Source organism: Nuphar pumila, chromosome 3, assembly GCF_984573655.1.
Source record: "Nuphar pumila chromosome 3, dmNupPumi1.hap1.1, whole genome shotgun sequence".
Lineage (NCBI taxonomy): Eukaryota > Viridiplantae > Streptophyta > Magnoliopsida > Nymphaeales > Nymphaeaceae > Nuphar > Nuphar pumila.
The window spans coordinates 84,996,690-85,019,316 of NC_143251.1; the positions used below are offsets into that span (position 1 = coordinate 84,996,690).

The 22,627-nt window shown below is 38.2% G+C and overlaps 1 protein-coding gene across 5 annotated transcripts in view; it reads right to left on the reverse strand.

The window, feature by feature from the left end:
• GCN2 (protein kinase family protein) overlaps positions 1 to 22,627 on the reverse strand; it is a 225,217-nt gene that overhangs the window by 149,625 nt on the left and 52,965 nt on the right. For all 5 annotated transcript variants that reach the window (XM_089999605.1, XM_089999602.1, XM_089999603.1 and 2 more), the window contains 2 exons: positions 17,231 to 17,397; positions 4,732 to 4,922 (listed from right to left, as the gene is read on the reverse strand). In XM_089999605.1, the coding sequence (XP_089855731.1) occupies positions 4,732 to 4,922; positions 17,231 to 17,397 (358 nt within the window). The remainder of the gene's footprint in view (positions 1 to 4,731; positions 4,923 to 17,230; positions 17,398 to 22,627) is intronic.

Sequence of the window (22,627 nt, forward strand, 5' to 3'; positions counted from 1 at the left end):
AAAAGAAATCGAACAGACAATGCACTTAACATAGAGATCACAAACTGTTATTAAACTTAATACACCATTTACACATAACAAGTGGTTGTAATTACTTAACCATTAAAATTGTAACATAAAGCCTACAATCAATATTCACCATCATTTTCATCAAATCTAAGCTTGCTGCACCAAAAAAAAAATCCTATTTATATGAGATTCAGACGTTCCTTGGTTGATGCTAAATTCAAAAATTTGAATTTTTGTCTGAAATGGTTATTATATTTTATTTTATAATTTTTAAAGTTTCGGTAATCGAGTTGTTTATTCAAAAGGATCCTGTCAGTGTATACCTTCCTCCCTAAGGTCAGAGAGTCGTAGTTCAATAACCCGAAACTCCACCCATCAACGATCCGAAATCCCCAAAGCTGTCGATTTGGGGTTTCTAACACCTCAAACCCCCAAATCTGCCTATCTCTAATGACTTCCCTAAAATATTCCATGAAAAGCAAATTTTGCACCCTCTTTCTCATTCAGAATCAAGAAGGGAACCCGTACCTTGTTCGCTGGTTTTCCGGCGATCTTTCCGGCGGTCGGAGGTTGGAGGTTGGAGGCACGGTCAGCTGGGCTGCTCCTCGTTGCTGCCGTGACGGGGAGATCGCTGGAGGTCGGCAATGGTGGACGTGGGCTGCCGCAGCTCGCCGGCGACCTCTCACCCAACTCAACAGAGAGAGCGATAGAGGGAGAGAGAGAGATGAGGGAAGGGAGAAACGAGGGAGATGAGGGGAGAGGGTGACATCCCCTCTTCCACCTCCCATTTATCGCCGAACCCCCCCCCCCCCCTTCTCGCCGAGATGGGTGGGGGTTTCGGTTACGCCTGCGTAACCCCCCCCCCCCTCTTTCCCCTTTTCTGTTCTGCTAAAAACCTATCGGGCAACCCTTATCGGGTTGCCCCTTTCTTTAAAAGGGTTACACAGGGGGTGCGGCTCGGGTCCGGACCCGAGGCCCGTAACCCGACCCCCAACCATATGGATCCAACTGTGGATCCTCGGATAATTAAAAATAAAAATTTAAATTTTATTTATATATTATATTATTAGTTTTATTATGAATATGGATATAAAGACCATTTTATGGATCTTAGATCCATATGTTGGATCCATTTGGATCCAAACACGGATCCAACCTTAAATACTCGGTTTTTCTTTTCTTTTATACTATTAATTATTTATTTAACTATTATAAGTATAGTTTTAATACCCCATTGTGGGTTATTTACACGTTCTTTTATGGATCCGGTAACGGATCCGAGGCCCAAATTAGAAAAGTACTCGTTAAATAAAAATAAATAAATTACCAAAAATTGAGGTTATTACATCGCTGACGTTTGCGGGTGTAAGCGATTGACGACTCGGGTCGTGGGGCACGAGCGGGATCCGTCGTACGAGCTGTGCTGCCGACCTTGGGTTTTCGGAAGGGAGCTTGGGTCGGGGTCGCCTGTGCCGATCCCGTCAACAGGAGAAGACAGGAGAGGTGAGTAATGGTCACCTGAGGGTTGCCGGACGGGAGGTCGCCGGTGGCGGTGTAACGCCTAAAAATTTCAAACTTGCGAACCTTTCAGAAAACAGGCAAGAGACTAGAAAAAATCTCTTTTCTTTCAGAGTTTAGGTAATCAGCGGAAGAGGATTCTTTTGTTGAATTCAAAAAGGCAAACTGACAACTTTGGGCACGTTAGCTAAAAGAACAAAAACTCACTTCACATGTTACTTGAAAAACACTTGGAAAAGCCACTTTCATGGAAAGAAGTTCCCAATAGTACAAAATTAAATATCCCAAGGAAAATTCGTGACAAAACCAAAAAACGTCCAGGACGCGAGCTAAGAGAAGGAAAAAGAAATCTTGAAGTCATCTCGCAATCTCATCATCATCCGTGGTGTACCTAATCATCACATGTACCCATAGAACGGGTTAGTTTCGCGAAAAACTAGTAGGTGCACAAGAGAGACTACTGGAAACTGAATTGAGAGCATTTAATTCAGCATGCTAAGCAGTTCAAAGCAAATCAACAGTTAAACAGGTAAGCAGTTCAAAGCAGGTAAGCAGTTCAAAGCAAGTAAGCAGTGCAAAGTAAGTAAGCAGTGCAACTGTCAAACACAACATGACGATTCATTTCACCGTAAGATGTGAACTACCCAGCAACTAGCAAGTCTTATGACCCATTAACCAGTGTGAACAGACTTATGTTTCGATATTACTGGCTTGCGGGTACGCGCAGACGCGAATCGTAGAAACAATTGAGACTAGTTTGGGCGTCTGTTATTCTATGTATTTTCAATAACCCGAATAGCTAATTGAGTCCGCTCCTAAGGAGACGACTTTCAGCCGAGAGAGGATTCCCCAAAGGCAGTTAATTGGCAACTGATGCATCTAACTTCTGCAGAAGTTCATGGGATCTACCACCTAAGATAATGTCTGGTAGTCCCCTTTCCCCTAACTCCAATGACTGAAGAGGCCGGATCTTTACTCGTGGTGTGGTTATTAACAACCTGTCCATTGGAGTTTTTGTACTGTTCCATCCTCTCCCTTGACAGAAACTAAAGGCAAATGGGTGCGTGAATCGTTGCTTAACTAACGACCCATTCTACATGCTCTAGTCTTTGAACTGCTCGAGCATCTTGCTTGTGAAGGCGATCAATCACTATTTTATGTCATTACAACATTGTGCATTTAGCATTGTTCGAGGTCGCTCGACCGTCTCATCCGATCATCGCAGTACTAGCGTGCAGTGCACGTTTACAAGTACTCTAGAATGAAAGGGGTATAGCTCCTCAATAGGAGCCTCAACAGAAGTATTTCGCAAAGATGTAATGTTTCTCAAACTTTACTTTTGACATTCTTTATCTTTTGAAACCGCCATCAGCTTCTGCCAACATTTGGCATGCGAGTTTCCAGAATCTCATCCGCTATCATAGTATCTACATGCCTCGCATGACTCGATACTGGCCTCGATAAATAGGATACGGGTTTCTCAATAGAACCCCCACTAAGAAGTTCGCTCAATCCCCAATTCGGGGTTACCCGAGATATGTCGGATAGACGAACAGAACGAGCCTATCACATCCTTCCAAATACTTTTGTTTGGTGCAGCATAAGGGTCTGTGTGCATTTAGCCTCTCAAAAGCATATTTAACAGAGGCATAATATTGGGTTAAAGTTTGATCTCCTTGCTGCAACTGATAAATCTCTTGCTCAACTTGTAGAATATGACTCACATTAGTTTCATGAGAATATGTATCACGGAGATTGTCCCACATTTGTTTAGCTGAGATGTAATAAATCAGTCCATCAGTTATATGAGGTTGTACACTGTTCATTATCCATAACATCACGATGTCATTGTCTTCGTCCCAAGTGACATATTTTCCTGTTCTTTCAGTGGGTTCCAATTTCAACAAGACGTGCTTTTTTCGATGACCCGAAACCGACATCATGAAGGTGCGAGACCACCTTGCATAATTAGTATCATCTAGCTTAACTGAAGATCCATATGAAAATGAATTTGCAAAGGCATTATATTCACCAATGACCTCTCCTTTTTGGTTATTATCTAAAGCACGTGACTCAGCCATAAAAAAATTTCCTTCACCACGGACAGCAAAAAAAATTTTAGCAACCCAACTATTTTTGTGCAACAAGAGTCTCCTGCATACTTTGTTTCCAGATCTGAATAGTGATCAGATCACTACCATGACCATAAAATATTAAACAATGACTATCGACTTCAAGATTAGAACAACTACCATTTAATCTTCCACAGCAATGATCTGATCGCAGGCATTCAACAACGACTGATCACTATTTTTAGATCTGATCGCCGACTGCAATAGTTCAACTGCATCCATTAAAAAATTTTAAGCCCAAGACGATATCAATCCGATCTAACCGTGATCTATTTATTTTTTTTCAATCCAGTCGATGTCTTCAGATCTGATATCTTCTCCTTATGCTTCACGATGATCAGACACGATCTACAATCAGCAGCAGCTTCTCCACGATTAGCAACTGCAGCGTCTTCAAGATCCACGAGTAGTTCACGATCCACATATCCAATCCTTTTTCACGATCTACGATCAACAGCAGCAGCGTCTTCAAGCCACAAGCAGTTCACGATTTCAGCAGCTTCTCCACGATCAGCAACTGCAGCGTCTTCAAGATCCACAAGCAGTTCACAATCCACGACATTCGATCCTCCTTCACGATCTGTGATCAGCAACAGTATCACCATGATCATCAGCAGCAACGTCATCCCAGAAGGGAGACCCGCTCTGATACCATGTTACAACTAACCACCTTTAATCTATTTTAGAGAGACGAGAGAGAGAGAAGCAAAAAAGAGAGGAGAAAAGGGAGAGAGAGAGAGAGAGGAGAGAGTTTTTATCAACCATTAACCCTAATCACCTATTTAAATAGGTGATTAGGTTGAACATGATTACAACTAGGCATACGTAATTATGTTAAATTACGTATGACCACCCCTAGATTTATGAATATTACTTTTAACATATATATTAAAAGCAGTCAAGATTTGGTAAGAATGAACAGAATCTAACAAAAACAATGCATAGCACAATCATGAAGGATATTGCTAGTCTGTCTGACTGAGAAATTCAGATAAAAAAATATATATGTCCACATAATGTTCATGATTCAAAAAAAAAGAAAAAATATGGCACAAAGAAACAACAGTAATACCTAGGCCAAAGTCCCCAATTTTAATATCCCCAACGGCACCAAAGAAAATATTGTTAGGAGTTAGATCACGATGGATAATGCTCTGCCCATGAATGTGGGCCAAGCCTTCTACAATTTGACGAAACATGTGCCATGCAGATTCCTTGTCAAAATGGTCCGTATAAGATTCCTCAAAATGCTGGCGTAGAGTCCTTTTTGACATAAAACAAGACTATGATGAGAAATTCACAAATAAATCTCTAGAAATAAGATTGGAAATTTAAAAACAGAAGTACCCACAAAAGGTTACAGATCAATTCAGAAAAAAAAAGAACATTTATATGGTGCAACAGGACCTTCACTGCATCAATAACAATACCTCATGTAGATGAGACAAGCTTAAAGAACAATTCTGTAAAAGATTGCTTGCAGACATCAAGGAACAACCAGGTCAGCATAAGAAAACAACACAGCAATCTTCACAATTCAACAAAAAAAATGAATATCTCTACTAAGACAAATGTTGTATTGAATGAGTGGGTCTAAGCAGATAAGCAAACAAAAGCATAAACTTGAAACCATAATTGGCAAACCCATGACTCGGACTCGGATTGCCCAACCTCTGACTTGCGGGTCAGTGGGTCGACTCGGTAACTCAGACGGGTTAGGACCTAAATTTTTTTAGTGTTTTTTTAATTATACTTTATTTTTTTAAATATTGAATATAACACTATGTTTTCTACAATGTGAATTAACTCCTGACTCTCCCATATTCTACAATCTACATGCCAATTTTTAGAAAAGTCAAAAAATGTGCAGCATATCATTTATAGCATGCAGTATGCACCCAAAGACAAAAAATTGTGCAAACATCCCCAATTGTGCAAAACTGCACACTGCAGACTTAACGATTACAAAGAAAAAATGGTAAAAATTCCTAAAAGTTATAGAGAAACCCCACACTACACACACTCTTGGGGGCTTCTCACCATTTTCAACGAGAGAGAGAAGGGCCAAGGCTCACCTTGCAGAAAGAGAGAGGGCCTTAACTTTAAAACCCTGTTTTTCAAAAAAAAAAAATCTAAGTTTCAGATCTAGGTTGGATCCTACCAGATCCAGACCCGTTCCTCCCCCCACCCCCCGTGCTCTATTTAAGCACGAAAGGGGGAGGGGGTCTCCTATTATGCTCAGGAGACCTCCTACCGAGTTCTCTCTCTCTCCCCTCTCTCGTTTCTCTCTCCCCGACACCACGTCGGAGCCCCTCGCCAGACACCTGACGTTGGCAATGTTAGGCCTCTCAACATATATATATAAAGAGAGATACATATACATATATACATCATATATATATATATATATGTAAATATATATGTTTCCTTTTTTTCTTGTAAAACCCACACGGGTGTTTTAGTCATTCCTCTTCCTTTTGCGCATATTCATAATTATGAATATGTTGTAATTCTTTTTGTATTTTTACTTTTCTTCCTTTTCTTTTTTCTTTTCACTTTTTTTGTCTTTATTTTTTGTTGACTCAAAGTCAACTTGGAGGGCTCAACACTAGCTGTTGAGCCTCTCAACGGTTAGAATTCTAACCGTTGGAGGGGCTCCAACAGCTAGTGGAGCCCCTCCAAGGCTTATTTTCCTCTTATAAATAGGGGAGTTCCCCCTTTGTAAAATGCACTTCTTGGAGCTTTTGTTCTCCATTCTTCTCAATAAAATTCTTTATGTTTTGTATGCCTTTGTGCATTTGAGTTTCTTTATTGTACCTTTGTGTACATTTGTTCTAAGTGTTCTTGTGCATTTGTGCACATTGGTGGTGTTGTGCTTATCGCACACTTTATCTCATTTTTGAGATATTTTCACATGGTATCAGAGCTAGGCTTAAAGGAAAAGAAGATCGTGCTTTTTTCTCTCTTCGTTGGAGTACCTCGTAAAGCATGCCATTAAGTTGTGGTGGTTGGAGTGAAGACTCGGCTCTTCATTCTATATTTTAGAAGCTTCCTACATCAAGAAGGGACTCATTTCGCTCTTAGACTCGGGTGCATCCTTTCATATGACTCCAAATGTTTTTTCACTTTCTAAATACTCAAAAAATTTGTCACCCTCTTTTGTCTCCACCGCGGATGGGGCTTCTCTTGAAATAAAAGGAATTGGTGATTTTGAAAGACAAGGTTTTTCTATTCCAAAAGTTAGATTTATACCAAAACTAAATTTAAATTTGCTTTCTGTCTCTCAACTATCGGATCATGGGTGTGATATCAAATTCTCATCAAATAAATGTTGGATACAGGATCGTCGGTCCGGAAAGTTGATTGGGGAAGGCTCTATGAAGGGAGATCTTTATCTCATGGAATTTCTTCAAATTCCAAAAACCTCTTTTTGTAATGTTGCCCAACATAAGGATATAAATGTTTGGCATAAACGCCTTGGGCATCCAAATATTGTCAAGCTTTCGTATTTACATTTTGCTAAAACCTTATGTAAAGACAATTTCAATTGTAATGATTGTATTCTTGGTAAAATGAGAAGCTTAACTTTTGGACAAAGAACTATGTTTTCAACTAAGGCTTTCGAAATTGTGCATTCGGATGTTTGGGGACCGGCACCCGTTGTGTCTAAGGGAGGTTTTTCGTATTATGTTATTTATGTGGACGATTTCTCAAGGTATAGTTGGATATACTTCATCAAACATAAACATGAGGTTTTCTCTACTTTTAAGGTTTTTCACATGTTAATACAAAATCAATTCAATAGTAAATTACAAATTCTTAGAACCGATTCCGGGGGAGAATATCTCTCAAATGATTTCAAAAGTTATATTGAAAATAATGGGATTGTTCATCAAAGGTCTTGTCCCAAAACTCCCCAACAAAATGGGTTGGGCGAACGAAAACATAGACACATAATTGAAACTAGAATAACTTTGCTAATTTCTAAAAAAAATTCAAAAAGATTTTGGGCCGAAGCGGCTCTTGCATCGGTTTATCTCATCAACCGACTTTCATCCAAAAACTTGAAGCAAATATCTCCATATGAAATCTTGTATAAAAAAGAACCCGATTACAATAGGTTAAGAATTTTTGGTTGTAAATGTTTTGTTCTCACCGATAAGAATGATAAATTATCTCCCAAAGTTATTCCTTGTGCGTTTTTGGGATATTCGGAAACCCAAAAAGGTTTTAGGTGTTATGATATTAAAAATGATAAACTATATGTTTCAAGAAATGTAACCTTTTTAGAAAACATAAGTGGTTTTGAAGAACACAAAACTCATGAAGATAATGCCGATTACTCTTTTTTGTTTGAACTATTATCTAGAAATGAAGATTTTTTTAGCGATGATGAATTAAATGAGAATGAGGATATAAGTGAAAGTATTCCTCAAACCATTCATGATGAAGAAGAAATGATAAATGAACCAATTACCTATACACATAGAGATAAAAGCACTTTTAGAAGTGCAATAGAGAAATATAGTGACCTTAGTGAATCTTCCAACAAGTCTCGAAGAACTGAAAGATCTAGGAAAAATCATTTTAGATTTATATCCTATGAGTCTTTTTCTCCAAAGCATAAGGCATGTCTTAGTGTCATTCACTCATATCAAGAACCTAGAAATTTTAAAGAAGCTAAGGAAATGATAGAATGGAGGGATGCCATGGACAACGAACTTAGAGCCCTCAACAAAGCCAAAACGTGGGTTTTTCAATGTCTTCCAGAAGGAAAGAAAACAATAGGATGTAGATGGGTTTTTAAAATCAAAACCAAGAGTGATGGCACTCTCGAAAGATATAAAGTCTGTCTTGTCGCAAAAAGATATAGTTAAGAATACAGCATCGATTACGAAGAAACCTTTGCTTCTGTTGCACGAATGGTTACTGTAAGGTGTTTGATCACCATTGCATCTATTAAAAAATAGAATATTTACCAAATGGATGTTAAAAATGTCTTTCTAAATGGAGACCTTAATGAAAAAGTCTAAATGGATGCTCCTCCTGGTATGAACGTACCAAAGGGGAAAGTCATTCGTTTGCAAAAAGTGTTTTATGGTTTAAAACAAGCCCCTAAGGCTTGGTATGATCGATTTAATGATGTGATGGTTCAAAATGGTTTTTCCTCATGCTACACTGACACTGCTCTGTTCGTCAAAAAGTCTGATGCAGGAATTGTGATTTTATTGTTGTATGTTAATCATATGTTGATAACAGGTAGTGACATAAAGGGCATCAGAAACATTAAAACCACTTTAAAAGAAAGGATTAAAATGTCAGACCTGGGGTATCTGACTTACTTTCTTGGTATCGAGGTAGCCTACTCTCATAGAGGCTATTTTTTGTCTCAAACTAAACTTGCCTGTGAGATTCTTGACAGATCAGGTATTACTGATGATAAAATCTGTGAGACCCCTGAAATTGTGGGATCAAAAATGAAGATCGATGATGGGAAACCTTTGGAGGATCCTACCCCCTACCGGCAACTTGTGGGATCTCTAATGTATCTTAGCATCACAAGGTCGGACATCTCTCATGCCGTGCATACTGCAAGCCAATTTCAGCATGCTCCTACATCCGTTCATATGAGTGTCGTTCTCCGAGTTATCAGATACATAAAGGGAACTTTAAACAAGGGAGTTTTTCTTTCCTCATCTTCTGAGTTAAATTTAATTGCATATACTGACTCTGATTGGGGAGGTGACACAAATAATCGTCACTCCACTACATGCTTTTGCATTTTTTAGGTGAATCTCTGATCTCATGGAGATGTAAGAAACAACATAAGGTGTCTCTATCACCCACCAAAGCAGAATATCGAGCCATGGCTTCTACAACTATGGAGATTGTCTGGATTCATCAGTTGCTGCAAGACATGGGGATTCCAATTCAAGAACCCACAAAGTTGTGTTGTGATAATAAGAGTGCAATCTATATTGCTAAGAATCACACGTTTCATGAGCGGACAAAGCATATTGAGATGGACTGCCATTATGTCCGAGAGGCATATCTACAAAAAGTCATCGATCTTCCTTATGGAACTTCAGAATATCAGTTGGCAGATTTCTTCACCAAGGCGCTTTGCTCTCCAAGATTCAACTTTCTCCTTAGCAAACTTTCGGTCATTGTACCCTAAGTTTGAGGGAGGGTGTTAAAATGTATCTCTCTTTATGTAAATATTTACATATATATATATAAAGAGAGATACATATACATATATATACATCATATATACATATATATGTATCTATCTTTATATATATATATATATGTAAATATATATGTTTCCTTGTTTTCTTGTAAAACCCACAAGGGTATTTTAGTCATTTCTCTTCCTTTTGTGCATATTCATAATTATGAATATGTTGTAATTCTTTTTGTATTTTTACTTTTCTTCCTTTTCTTTTTTCTTTTCACTTTTTTTGTCTTTATTTTTTGTTGACTCAAAGTCAACTTGGAGGGCTCAACACTAGCTGTTGAGCCTCTGCCCTTTTTGTTGTTCCAGCAGGGGCCATTGGCTCCCTGCCCTTTTAAAATTTTTAGGCCCCTTCCCTTTTAAATAACCAGCAGGGGCCCATGGCCCCTGCACCTGTTCTTTTGGCGACAAGAGTCGTTCGGCCTTGCCCCAACCCTATGTATCGGAGAAGTCGAGTCTTCTCCTTGTTTTTGCTTTAGCCTTGGTTGCATGGTAATATCGCATATTTGCAGTTACGACGGATCCCGCTTGCATTCCACGACCTGAGTCGTCAATCATTTACACCCGTAGACGCCAGCAAGCTTGCAACTCTCCGAGGTAGGGGAAGATTGCATGGAGGACTTGGACAATTGAATTAAGTAAAATTAACTAAAAATAATCATTAAATAAATATATATATATATATACAAATATATATATATTTATACTAGTATGCACTTAACTGAAGGATGCTATTTCGCGATCCTTGTCCTTTACTTTCTGTGATGTCTTTACTTTGTCGTCGCGGATTGCACCCAGGTTTACGTTGCACTCCTACTTACAGTCTTTACTTTGCCGTCGCGCTTTGCGCTCAGCTCTTGCTTTTGCAAATGCTTTGTTACTACCTTGCTATTGCAGATGACACTCAGGTTTTCACTCATTGTATACGCTTTAGAGTCATCCTCGTGGAGGATGCAAAAAGGCATTTATCACTCTCCCTCTTGCGTCGAGAGTTGAGTCGGGAGTTAGTGATGCATCCTCGTCTAACGAGAGGGATAGCTCACAAGAATCCTGGTTCTTCGAGTATGCAGTCCTGCAGACGAGTTGGGGTTCGAGCGAACTTCTTAGCAGGGGTTCTGTTGAGAAACCTGTATGCCGTCTATCGAGGTCGGTATCGAGTCATGCGAGGCATGTAGATACCCCGATAGCGGATGAGATTCTAGAAAATCACATGCCAAATGTTGGCAAAAGCTGATAGTTGTTTCAAAAGATAAAGAATGTGAAAAGTAAAGTTTGAGAAACATTACATCTTTGTGAAACACTTCTGTTGAGGCTCCTATTGAGGAGCTATACCCATTTCATCCTAGAGTACTTGTAGTCGTGCACTACACGCTGGTACAACGATGATCGGATAAGACGGTCGTGCGACCTCGAAAATCACTTAAATGGTGATTGATCGCCTTCACAGGCTAGATGCTTGAGTGGTTTAAAGACCACAACATAGGATGGGTCGTTAGTTAAGCAACCCCTAATGCACTCATTTGCTTCTTGTTGTCTGTCAAGGGAGTGGACAGAGCGGTACAAAACTCCAATGGATAGGTTGTTAACAACCACCCCACGAACAATGATCCGGCCTTCCCAGTCATTGGAGTTAGGGGAAAGGGGTTACAATAGTTAGCTCAACACTTCTGCAGAAGTTGGATGCATCTGTGGCACTGCTTACCTGCCTTTGGGGAATCCTCTCTCGGCTAAAGTCATCCCTTTAGGAGCAGACTCAATTAGTTATTTGGGTTATTGAAAATACATAGAATAACAGACGCCCGAACTAGTCACAGTTGTTTCTACGTTTTGCCTGTGCGTACCCGCAGGCCAGTAATATCAAAACATAAAGTCTGTTCACACTGGTTGTTGGGTCGTGAGACTTGCTTGTTGCGTGGTAGTTCACAGCTTACGATCAAATGAATCGTCATGCTACGTTTTGACAGTTGCTCTACTTACCTGTTTTACACTACCTATCTGTTTTGCACTACATACCTGTTTTGCACTGCTTACCTGTTTAACTGCATATCTGCTTTAAACTGCGTAACCTGCTAAATTAAATGTACATAATTCAGTTTTCTGTCGTCTCTCTTGTGCACCTACTAGTTTTTTGTGAAACTAACTCATTCTATGGGTACAGGTGATGATTAGGTACACCACGGGCGATAACGTGATGGCAAGATGGCTTCAAGACTTTCTTCTTCCTGTTCTTAGCTCGTGTCCTGTACGTTTTGGGTTTTGTAACAGATTTTCCTTGGGATATCTGAATTTTGTATTGTTTGGAAACTTCTTTTAATGGAAGTGGTTTTTCCAAGTAGCATGGTTTGTGCGTTTTGATTCTTTTAGCTAACGCACCTAAAGTTGTCAGCTTGCCTTTCTGAATTTAACAAAAGTATAGTCTTCCGCTGATTTCATAAACAAACTCTGAAGGAAAGAGATATTTCTAGTCTCTTGCCTATTTTCTGAAATGGTTCGCAAGTTTGAAATTTTAGGGTGTTGCAACTTGGTATCAGAGCTAAGGGAAAAGATTCTTGACCATTGTTTCTTGTTTACTTCAAGGTTGGGTCCGGGTCCGGATCCGACCCGATTCCAAGTTTTTTTTTTCGGGTTTTACAACAATAGTTGTTTATCCTACTTTGTTTTAGTACTTTGTTATTTACTACCTTTCTTTGCGCACCTACTAGTTTTTCGTGAAATTGACTCATTTTATGGGCAAGTGACGAATAGGTGCTTCTGACAGTCGATGACGCAATGCAGGATTATCTACTCTGATATATGGGGTCCTGCACCTATTTGTTCTTTTTTAGAAATTCGGTACTATGTTGTTTTCAGTGATAGTTATTCTCGTTATACCTGGATATATTTCATGAAACATAAATCTGAGTTTTTTCAATTATTCAAAACCTTTTATACCTGTCAAAACTCATTTTTCGTCAAACATTATGAATTTTCAGTGTGATAAGGGAGGTGAGTACTCTTCAAATGATTTTATTGCCTTTAGAATAATGGTATAAGTTGCAACAGAATCGTGTGGTCGAACGGAAGCATCACCACATTGTTGAGAGTGTGATGAGTATGTTGCATGACAGTCATATTCCCATTGAGTTATGGACATAAGTTTTTCATTCTTCTGTTTATATTATAAATAGTTTGTCGATGGTTATTTTAGCAAACAAATCTCCTTATTACACTCTTTTTAGACAACACCTAGATTATAATTGTTTACGAGTTTTTGGCTGTGTTTGTTATGTGCACATTGACAAATCATTAAGAAACAAGTTTCAGGATAAAGCTTCTAAGTGCAGATTTGTGGGATATGTGGATGATTACAAGGGATATCAGTGCTATAAACCTCTGTCCAAGCGTGTTAAGATCTCTAAAAATATGGTATTTGATAAGCCAAATTTTGAAGATTGGCATTCTTTACAGAATATGCATCACAATGTTGAAGTTTAACCTCCATGGTTGAATGTCGATTTGTTTGCTACATGGTTGCCAGTTGAGGAAGTGGGAGCGTGAAGCGAGGCACTTTCAAAATTTTAGGAAACGTGGGACGACTTAGAAGCGAATAAGGAATCGTCTTGGAAATGACCTAGGAAGCGAGGGGGAAGCAAAAAAGAGAAAAAAATACAAAAAAAATGAAAAAAAATAGGGGAAGCACGATGGGAAGCATGCTTCCCAAAAAATGGTGCTTCCCCGCACGTTTTGGAAGCCCGACGTTTCACGCTGCCCCTCTTACCTAGGCGTTTCCGATAACTCTGGTTTGCTAACACCAATGAAGAGTGTTCATGAGGTTGCGGTGTTGTTCCCATGTAATACCCGTAAAAAAATTTACGATGGGTATTTTTATTCCTATTGGATCGGGATCCGTTACCCGGATCCAAAAAGGGGATATATCTATAAAGGAGTGTTAAAAATATATATGTATAATAACAATATTTAATAAATAAATAAATAAAATTATTTTTAAGAGAATACTATTAGTATAAAAAAATGAATTACTTAGGGTTGGATCCATGGTTGGACGCAAATGGATCCAACCTGTAGATCCATAAGCCGTTACGGATCCACGTTCATCGTGGACTTAGGGGAGAGCTATCTGAATCCACATAATGGTGGATCCGGCATAGCGGGTCACGCGGTTCGGACCCGAACCCGACCCGATTTTTAAATGGGGGCCGATTATAAGAATCGTGCCTGCAAAACCAAGAAAGTGGCGCCAGTGGATGCTGTTTTCCCTGGTGTCCCCGACTTTGGATGCTGTTTTCCAAGGTTCTGATGGATGGTGTTGTTTCCTGATATCGGTCGAGGGCTAAGTTTGGAACCCGGTAATAAGATACAAATTGTGTGTTAAGCTACCCCGAGAACCCTACTTGACCTCGGGGTTTGTACCTGTTTGGTGTATCCGCGGGCAACGGTAATTAAAAAGAGGAACTTAAAGTTGTGTGCATTTAATAGGGCATGCATATGGAAAGATGGAACTTAAATAAAAGATAATAAGAGGATCCATGCATTTCGCACAAGTCATGCATTTTCCTGCTATGCATTAAAACATGCATATGTTATCTATTTTCTTAATTGTTATATGTTTGGTGGAGGCGTGATGTTTAACATTTGGTATATGTTAAATGTCTTGTTGTACTAAAATTGTGCATCATGGTATGGTTTAATATTTCTTTATGCATAATGGAGGTACCCTGTGGTATGAATGCGGACTTGAATTATGAATTGTCATAATTGCATTTCTCTAAATAATTGTGTGGATTCATATTGTGGTTGTGAGATATATAAATGTTGCTATTGATGTTACCTGCCAGTTAACTTCTGGTCAATCGTTTACTGTCATAGTTATACCTTTGTTTATTTTTTGTTTATTTTTTGTATATATACTGAACATTATACTTGACACCCATATCACATACTGGATTCATGATGTACCACATTAAAAGTTACGGATTTCCTACTTAGACAGTTGTAGTCTAATTCCTATAAATTTCAGGTGAAGAATTGGAGTTAGGAGCGGCTGCAGAATGAGGCTCTGATCGGGGTTTTGGATTTACTGTTTCAAGGATAGTGTGAGAACTCTGATCTTAATTTTCATTGATATTGGAATGAAAAGAATGTTTTGGTCTTGCTCCATCTGTAATGTTCTGAAATGCTTAGCCCTACGGTATGACTTGTTTCCGCTGTATTAAAAAAAATTTCTCAAAATTTGGGTTAAGATTTTGGGGCGTTACATCCCATGCCTACCCTTGTGCCAGATGAAACACCTTGCACAACTGAGACTGAAATTGACAATTTACTGCCTAAGGAGATTGAGAAGTTTTCAGGACCAGTCTATTTGAGAAGAGCAACAAAAAGTATTCTCACCATTACTGATGAACCTGAGAACCAATCTTCCGGCAGGAGATCAGAAAGCGTTCGTCACATATAAAAATAATGCAATCATCTAAATGTCTTAGAGGCATATATATGCGATGACTTGTATGTCTTGAATGCATATGGATTATGCTTTAAGAAGTGAGTGATCATGATCATCATGGCGGACTGAGGCTGTGGCTCCAGGTAGATTCTCTCGGAGCACGCCGCTTCCTCTCACGGTCTGACTCCACTCTTGGGGAAGTATGCTACTCAGTATCCTACTCGAGGAAATTAAAATACAAAGTATAATAAACACCCCTATATAGTCTGGGTTGTGTTTGTGTTGGTCCTATGCATACCTGATAGACATGAATAATCAAGTGAAACATAATATACTTGCTCACTTTACCTTACTATATTTTATTCTTGTTTCTGAAATTTTGTAGATTCATGCTCGTTGATACATATCTTGATCTTATTTAGAATTGATGTTATAGATACTTGAGATTGTTCTTCATACTTGTTTATGAATTATGGATGCATGAATATCTTGTAGAAATCTTGTATCTGCCTTGTTGATAGTTGATGTTGATGCAGTTCTTTAGTTATTGATGTATATCATGCAAGCTTTATATATTGTATATTGCATTAGTTGTGTGAATTTTACTGGGACTTTTCAAAGTCTTATACTTTCAAAATACAATGATTTTCAGGTGATATGTGATGGTTGGAGCAAGTGCAGGATGCTAGAGGAGGTTGTGCATGCTGATGCTTTTTATGATCCCAAGGGCTCCTTCTCTCATTTAACTTTAATGATTATCGATTATTTGAATGACTATTTAATTGGACAATTGCTTTAACGGTTCAATACTGAAATGAGATTATTTAATGTTTAGTAAATTTCTATTCATGGTATGTGATGGTATTAATGTTTGAAATGTAATGTGTCCGGGAGATTTAACCAGGAAACCAGTTTATGAAATTGATTTCCAAAATCAATATCTTTTCGTTGTGTTTACTGGATTTTGTCATTCGGATGCTTTAACTTCGAACTTTGTTCTACGGAGTTACTAAACGCCGATGCATGCACAGACTGACACTCTAAAGCTTAATTCGATTAAGGCATGAAAAACTTGGTTTAATCATTTATGTTATGTAATGGTTCAATCAGATTCGTTGACGGTGGTTCTGTACTGGATCTGGTACTAGGAAGCTAAGACACACTCGCGCTTGCGCTCAGGCAGGCCATTTAGTACTTGACACGGTTGAAACGACTCCGTTGAGAAGACCGTTGCATTATTACATTTAAAATATATTTATATATATATATATATTTAATATTATAAAAAAAATAGTATTTTTGGGTTGAAATCTGTCGATCCGTTACATTCTCTTTCAATTTTCATTTTTTTAAAAAATGCACACATCAGACAATCAATAGCTTAAGTGTCATCTACGATTGAGAACTCAATCTACCAATCAGATCACGCTTTTTCTAATAGATATGAACTTTCAAATGACATAAAATAACTGGGAATATCATCGTGGTCAGCCAATACAAAATCAGGCACAAAACATCCTAAACACAATGTCTACATTAAAAATATCGAGCATTCTATTTTGGTAAACATTTTTACAGAAAATCAGTTTTTTAGATTGACCCATTTAATAGGCATTGCTAACAGAGAAAATGTTTTAAATAAAATGTAACTACAGTTGATTACACAAAAGATAAACATTTTGAGATAAATGTTTCAAATAGAATCTAACAAACAGCATTCGTTTTGCATTGTAACTACACTGGATTACACAAAACAACCAGGTATCACTACGTATTATTAAATCAAGAAAAAAAAACATACTCTATGTGCAATTACGTTATATAAAGTAAAAAAATAGACTTTTAAAGATCATGATAATTAACTTCGTCAACAAGTAATTGAAACTGACTTACTTAAGACAATACTCCATCTGTATGTACAAATAAGTAGATAATATGTTTTCAGATTCAACTGCGTTAGAAGAGCTTGTTCTCTTGTAGCTGCACACTGATTTTTCCAGAGTCATTGAGCCCATACGAGCCTCCTCTGAATGGCCACCAACTGAAGTTTCAAACCAGGCCTGTGATTTTTTGGGATTTCATTATTAGATCAAATGAAGGTGGTTCACCAATTTTGTCTAACCATTTGTATACAAGCGAAGGTTTCTAAAAAGTTAAATATGCGTGAACCGTGTCATCCTTAAACCATTCAAAATGAACAGCACAAGTACAGAAAATAAAGCATAAACTGGAACAAAACAGAATAGTAGACAAAAAGGTCAATTGAACCACTACTTGTCAAACAATTCAACTTGATCAACAGCAATCAGCTAGATGTAAAGGCCCGTGATTATACATCAGTAAATGGCATAGGAAATCATACAAATAAAATACGATAGGTGACCCATGGAGATGTCCCACATTGCATGCCAGTTTCAATAAAGCTTCCTATGTTCAGGCAGCCAAACTGAATCAGATCTAATAAGATGGCATATTATGGCTGATAAACAGACTAATCGCAAGTTAAAATGTAGCATATAAGGAAAAGCTAGGGTCTCACAAATCTGACATGTTTAAAATATCAAGCCAAATTCAGACAAAGTGCAATTAGATAGCATATACAAACAACGCCTAGATCAGCCAAATCTAATCAAGCATTGTCAATATATGCTGCCTAGTGTTCTGAGCACGCAAATTGCTTAAAAACTGGACATGTTGTCTAACATAGGGATGCAAGCCTATAAGTTGAGGGTTCATCTCATAAATCTGCTCGGAGAAGAAAGGAAATCAGAGAAATACTACTGAATCAGAAATTCAGTAACTACTGATTACTGGCATGACGTAATGGCTTTTCTCAGCCTCTCCGAATAAGATTCAAACAAATCAACAACAAGAAGAAAAACTTTCCAACAGATAAATGAATCATCCCATACTTTCATTAAGGAGTTGAACAGCACCCATTTTGGTTCATCTTCCATTTTGGTCCCATTTTTTAAAGCATCTAAAACATAATGGTATAATACTATTATCTCTGTCACGATGGCATGAAGGGGGGCTGTTCTTGGGAGGATTTAAGATAAGTGCCTTTCCCTAGGAAAAACATCGGGAACACATAACCATCGTGTTGGAGACCCTGCGAAAGGAACGTTTGTATGCCAAGTTTTCTAAATGTGAATTCTGGCTCGAGGAAGTCATGTTTCTGGGACACGTTATTTCTAAGGAACGAGTGTTTGTGGACCCTGCAAAGGTTGAGGTTGTACTCAGTTGGCAGCAACCAAAGAACGCACGTGATATCAAGAGTTTTCTTGGACTAGCGGATTACTACAGACGATTCATTCAAGATTTTTCAAAAATTGTGTTACCCCTGACGAAGTTGCTGAAGAAAGAGGCTAGATTCTTATGGGACGAGAAGTGCGAGGCGAGTTTTCAGTTATTGAAGGAGCGACTTACCAGTGCTCCTATTTTGACCTTACCTTCTGGTAAAGGCGGATTCGTGATTTATACTGATGCCTCTGGGTCAGGCCTAGGGGTCGTGCTGATGCAGAATGGGAAAGTGATCGCTTACGCCTCTCGGCAACTTAAAATTCACGAGAAGAACTACCCAACTCATGATTTAGAGTTAGTTGCGGTGGTGTTCGCACTAAAGATATGGCGACACTACTTGTATGGAGAGTAGTTTGAAGCATTCACCGATCATAAGAGCCTTAAGTATCTATTTTCGCAGAAAGAATTGAACATGAGGCAGCGGCGTTGGCTAGAATTCCTCAAGAATTACGACTTCACCCTCTCCTACCACCAAGGAAAGGCGAACGTCGTGGCTGACGCCCTCAGCCGCAAAGCACCAGAAGTTTTGATTAATGCCTTATTTGCTGGATGAAGGTTGGTCGAAGACCTAGCCTCTTGGGAACATTTCACAATCACTCAAGGTTCAATCGGTAGATAAAGAGCTTTTTCTAAGCGAAGGACTTTACCCTTAGGAATACTTAGACCAGGAGGGGGTTCCATATATACTTCTTCAACTAGCTTTCCATTTAAAAAAGCATTTTTGACATCCATTTGAAAAATAGACCATTTTTTGATAGAAGCTAAGGCAATTAAGGTTCGGACAGTAGTCATACGAGCCACCGGAGCAAAGGTTTCTTCATAATCAATCCCATATTCTTGGGCATAACCTTTGGCTACTAAACGGGCTTTATATCTTTCAAGAGTACCATCACTCTTGGTTTTAATTTTATAAACCCATCGACATCCTATAGTTTTCTTCCCTGGAGGAAGATCTTGAATATTCCATGTAGAAGCCTTTTCAAGTGCATCTAATTCAACTTTCATGGCTTCTATCCATTTGATATCATTTTTTGCTTGAAAATATGTGGATGGTTCTTCATATGAGTGAATTAATGCAATAACTGCCCTATATGTGGGTGAGAAAGACTCGTATGATACAAACTTTTCTGGAGGCCTCGAGATTCGGGATAATTGTCTAGTTGGAATGTTAGAATATTTCTCAAGTGCACATGGAGTATTAGACTCTTGTCGCCTGGAATATTGAATACTAGTATCTCTATGAACTTCTTCATTTTCAACATTAAGATCAATAATTCTTGGATCATCATCAAAGTTACAATCAAGGTCATATTCATCAGATGTTGATGTTAGATCTAGCAAAAAGGAGTACTCAGTGACGTCTTTTAATTTTCTAAAATCAAAGAAGCTCTCCTTTTCAAGAAAGGAAACATTTCTAGACACATATAGTTTATTATTTTTGAAGTCAAAACATCTATAACCTTTCTGGTTTTCAGCATATCCTAAAAAGGCACAGGGAATCGCACGAGGGGAAAGTTTATCATTTTTGTCAGTAAATATGAAACATTTGCACCCAAATATTCTTAATCTAGAGTAGTCTGGAGAAATGTTCATAAGTTTTTCAATGGGAGTGATATTTTGTAACGAAGAAGATGGCATCCTATTAATGAGATAGGTGGCAGTTAAGGCAGCTTCTGCCCAAAAGTCTTTAGGGACTTGATTTGCTATTAATAAAGTTCTAGTGGTTTCTATAATATGACGATGTTTTCGTTCTGCCAGTCCATTTTGTTGAGGTGTATAAGGACAAGATCTTTGATGTGTGATGCCATGCAATTTAAGATAATTTTGAAAATCTGTGGATAAAAACTCTCCCCCTGAATCTGTGCGAAAATAGTAATATCATTTTGAAATTTGTTTTTAACCATATTATGAAAAGTTTGAAAGTATGAAAATACTTCAGACTTATGTTTGAGAAAGTACATCCACGTATGTCGGGAGAAATCATCGACAAAAATAACATAGTAAACAAATTCTCCTTTAGAAATTACTGGTGCAGGACCCCAAACATCCGAGTGTATTAATTCAAGTGGTCTTGAAGAGAAAAAGGTTCTGTTCTGAAATGGTAATCTTTTCATTTTGCCGAGAATACAATCTTTACAATCAAATGATTCATAGTTACAAAATTTCCCTAGATTTGGAAAATGTTGGATTTTGGTTATATGTGGGTGACCAAGTCTCTTATGCCACAGTTCCAACTCTATTTTTTGAATATTATAACAAAAAGCTTTCTTCGGCATTTCCAAAAAATCCATGTAATAGAGTCCTCCTTCTCTATGGCCTTCCCCAATCAGCTTGCCTGACTGGCGATCCTGTACCCAACAACCATGAGAAGAAAAAGAAATATTACACCTATAATCAGAAATTTGAGATACAGATAAAAGATTTAAATTTAATTTGGGAACATGTCTAATTTCTGGAATAAAAAAATTTTTTGTTTTATAAATTTTTTCAAAATCTCCTATTCCTTCTATTTCAAGAGAAGTCCCATCAGCAGTAAAGACCTTTGACACACTTGTTTTATTTTTAACACATTTGGATAGACTTTGATTATTTGGGGTCATATGAAAAGATGCACCAGAGTCAAGAAGCCAAGAAATTTTACCTAAATCAGAAAAAGATGAGGCTGCTGCGTCGGTTGAAGCTTCAGATGAGGAAGAGGCACCTTTGATGAGAGTTTGAAGGATCTCCATTAGTTGGGCCAGGGAAACTGGTGCATCCTGATCTTTAGGCTCCGATCCAGCAATTGCAGCTCTTTTTTCTCTCAGCTCCTTAAGTTTGGGACATTGTGGCCTGTAGTGTCCCGGTTCATGACAGTGATGACAAATAACTTTCTTCTTATCATAGTCACCATTTTGTCGGTTAAAGTGAGGAGGCCTATATGATCGAACATGATTCCCTGGTCTAGACACGGCTAAAACGGAATCATGTTCAATTTTTAAAGAACCTTTCCGGAGACGATTTTCTTCCATTGTTAACTCTTCAATAGTTTCAACAATAGAAGGAATTTTTCCCCGGTGAAGTAGGGCCGATTTAGTGGTTTCAAATTCCGGCCTTAATCCAGTGATAAACTGGTAAAAATGTTCAGCATCGAGTTGTTTCTGACGAAGCTCGATGTCTTCGGCACAATGCCACTTTGGTTCTAAAAGGGAAAGTTCTTCCCAAAGTTCGGACAACCCATTGTAATATTCACGAATAGTTTTGTCTCCTTGTGTCATCATTCGAACTTTTTCTTGGAGGTTGCACACGTGTGCAATATCTTTAAGGGAATACATATTCTTAAGGTATTCCCATGCCTTATCGGCATGATCAAATTTGGCAAGACTTGAGCATTTTTTAATGTCAACGCTATTGATAAGCCATGACATTATCTTCGCATGAGATATTCTCCATTCTTTCCATTTCTTCTCGTATGAGGCAATAGCCTTGATTTTCTCTTCTTCCGATAGAGGGACGTCTTTATCTCCCTCCTTTTTAGTAAGAGATAGCTTAGGTTCCGAATCGGAACCATCCACAATCCCCCATAAGCCTTTTCCTCATATTTGGTGCTTCATGATTGAAGCCCATGTTACATAGTTCGTATCGCTTAGTTTCATAGGCATGATGGTGACTTTATCATTGTCGTCCATCGATTACAAGGAGAGAAAGAATAGGGATAGAAGAGAAACAAGAAGGAAAATGAGAAAGAAAAAAAAAAAACAATACAACAAGATGTGAAATCTTCTCCAATGAAGTGATAAAACACTTCTCTTCAAGTGGCGAACACTTTTGCAAATGGGCACAGAAACCGAGGCAGCTTTTCCTCAAGATTTAGTACTTCCGCGGCTCTGATACCATGAAATGAAATGGGGATCTTCGAAACACGAGCTTTGATTAACAAGAGCAAGTGTCAAGAATGACACTAAAGCATAACCCTTAAAAAGGGTATAACTGGAAACAAAATAAAAATAA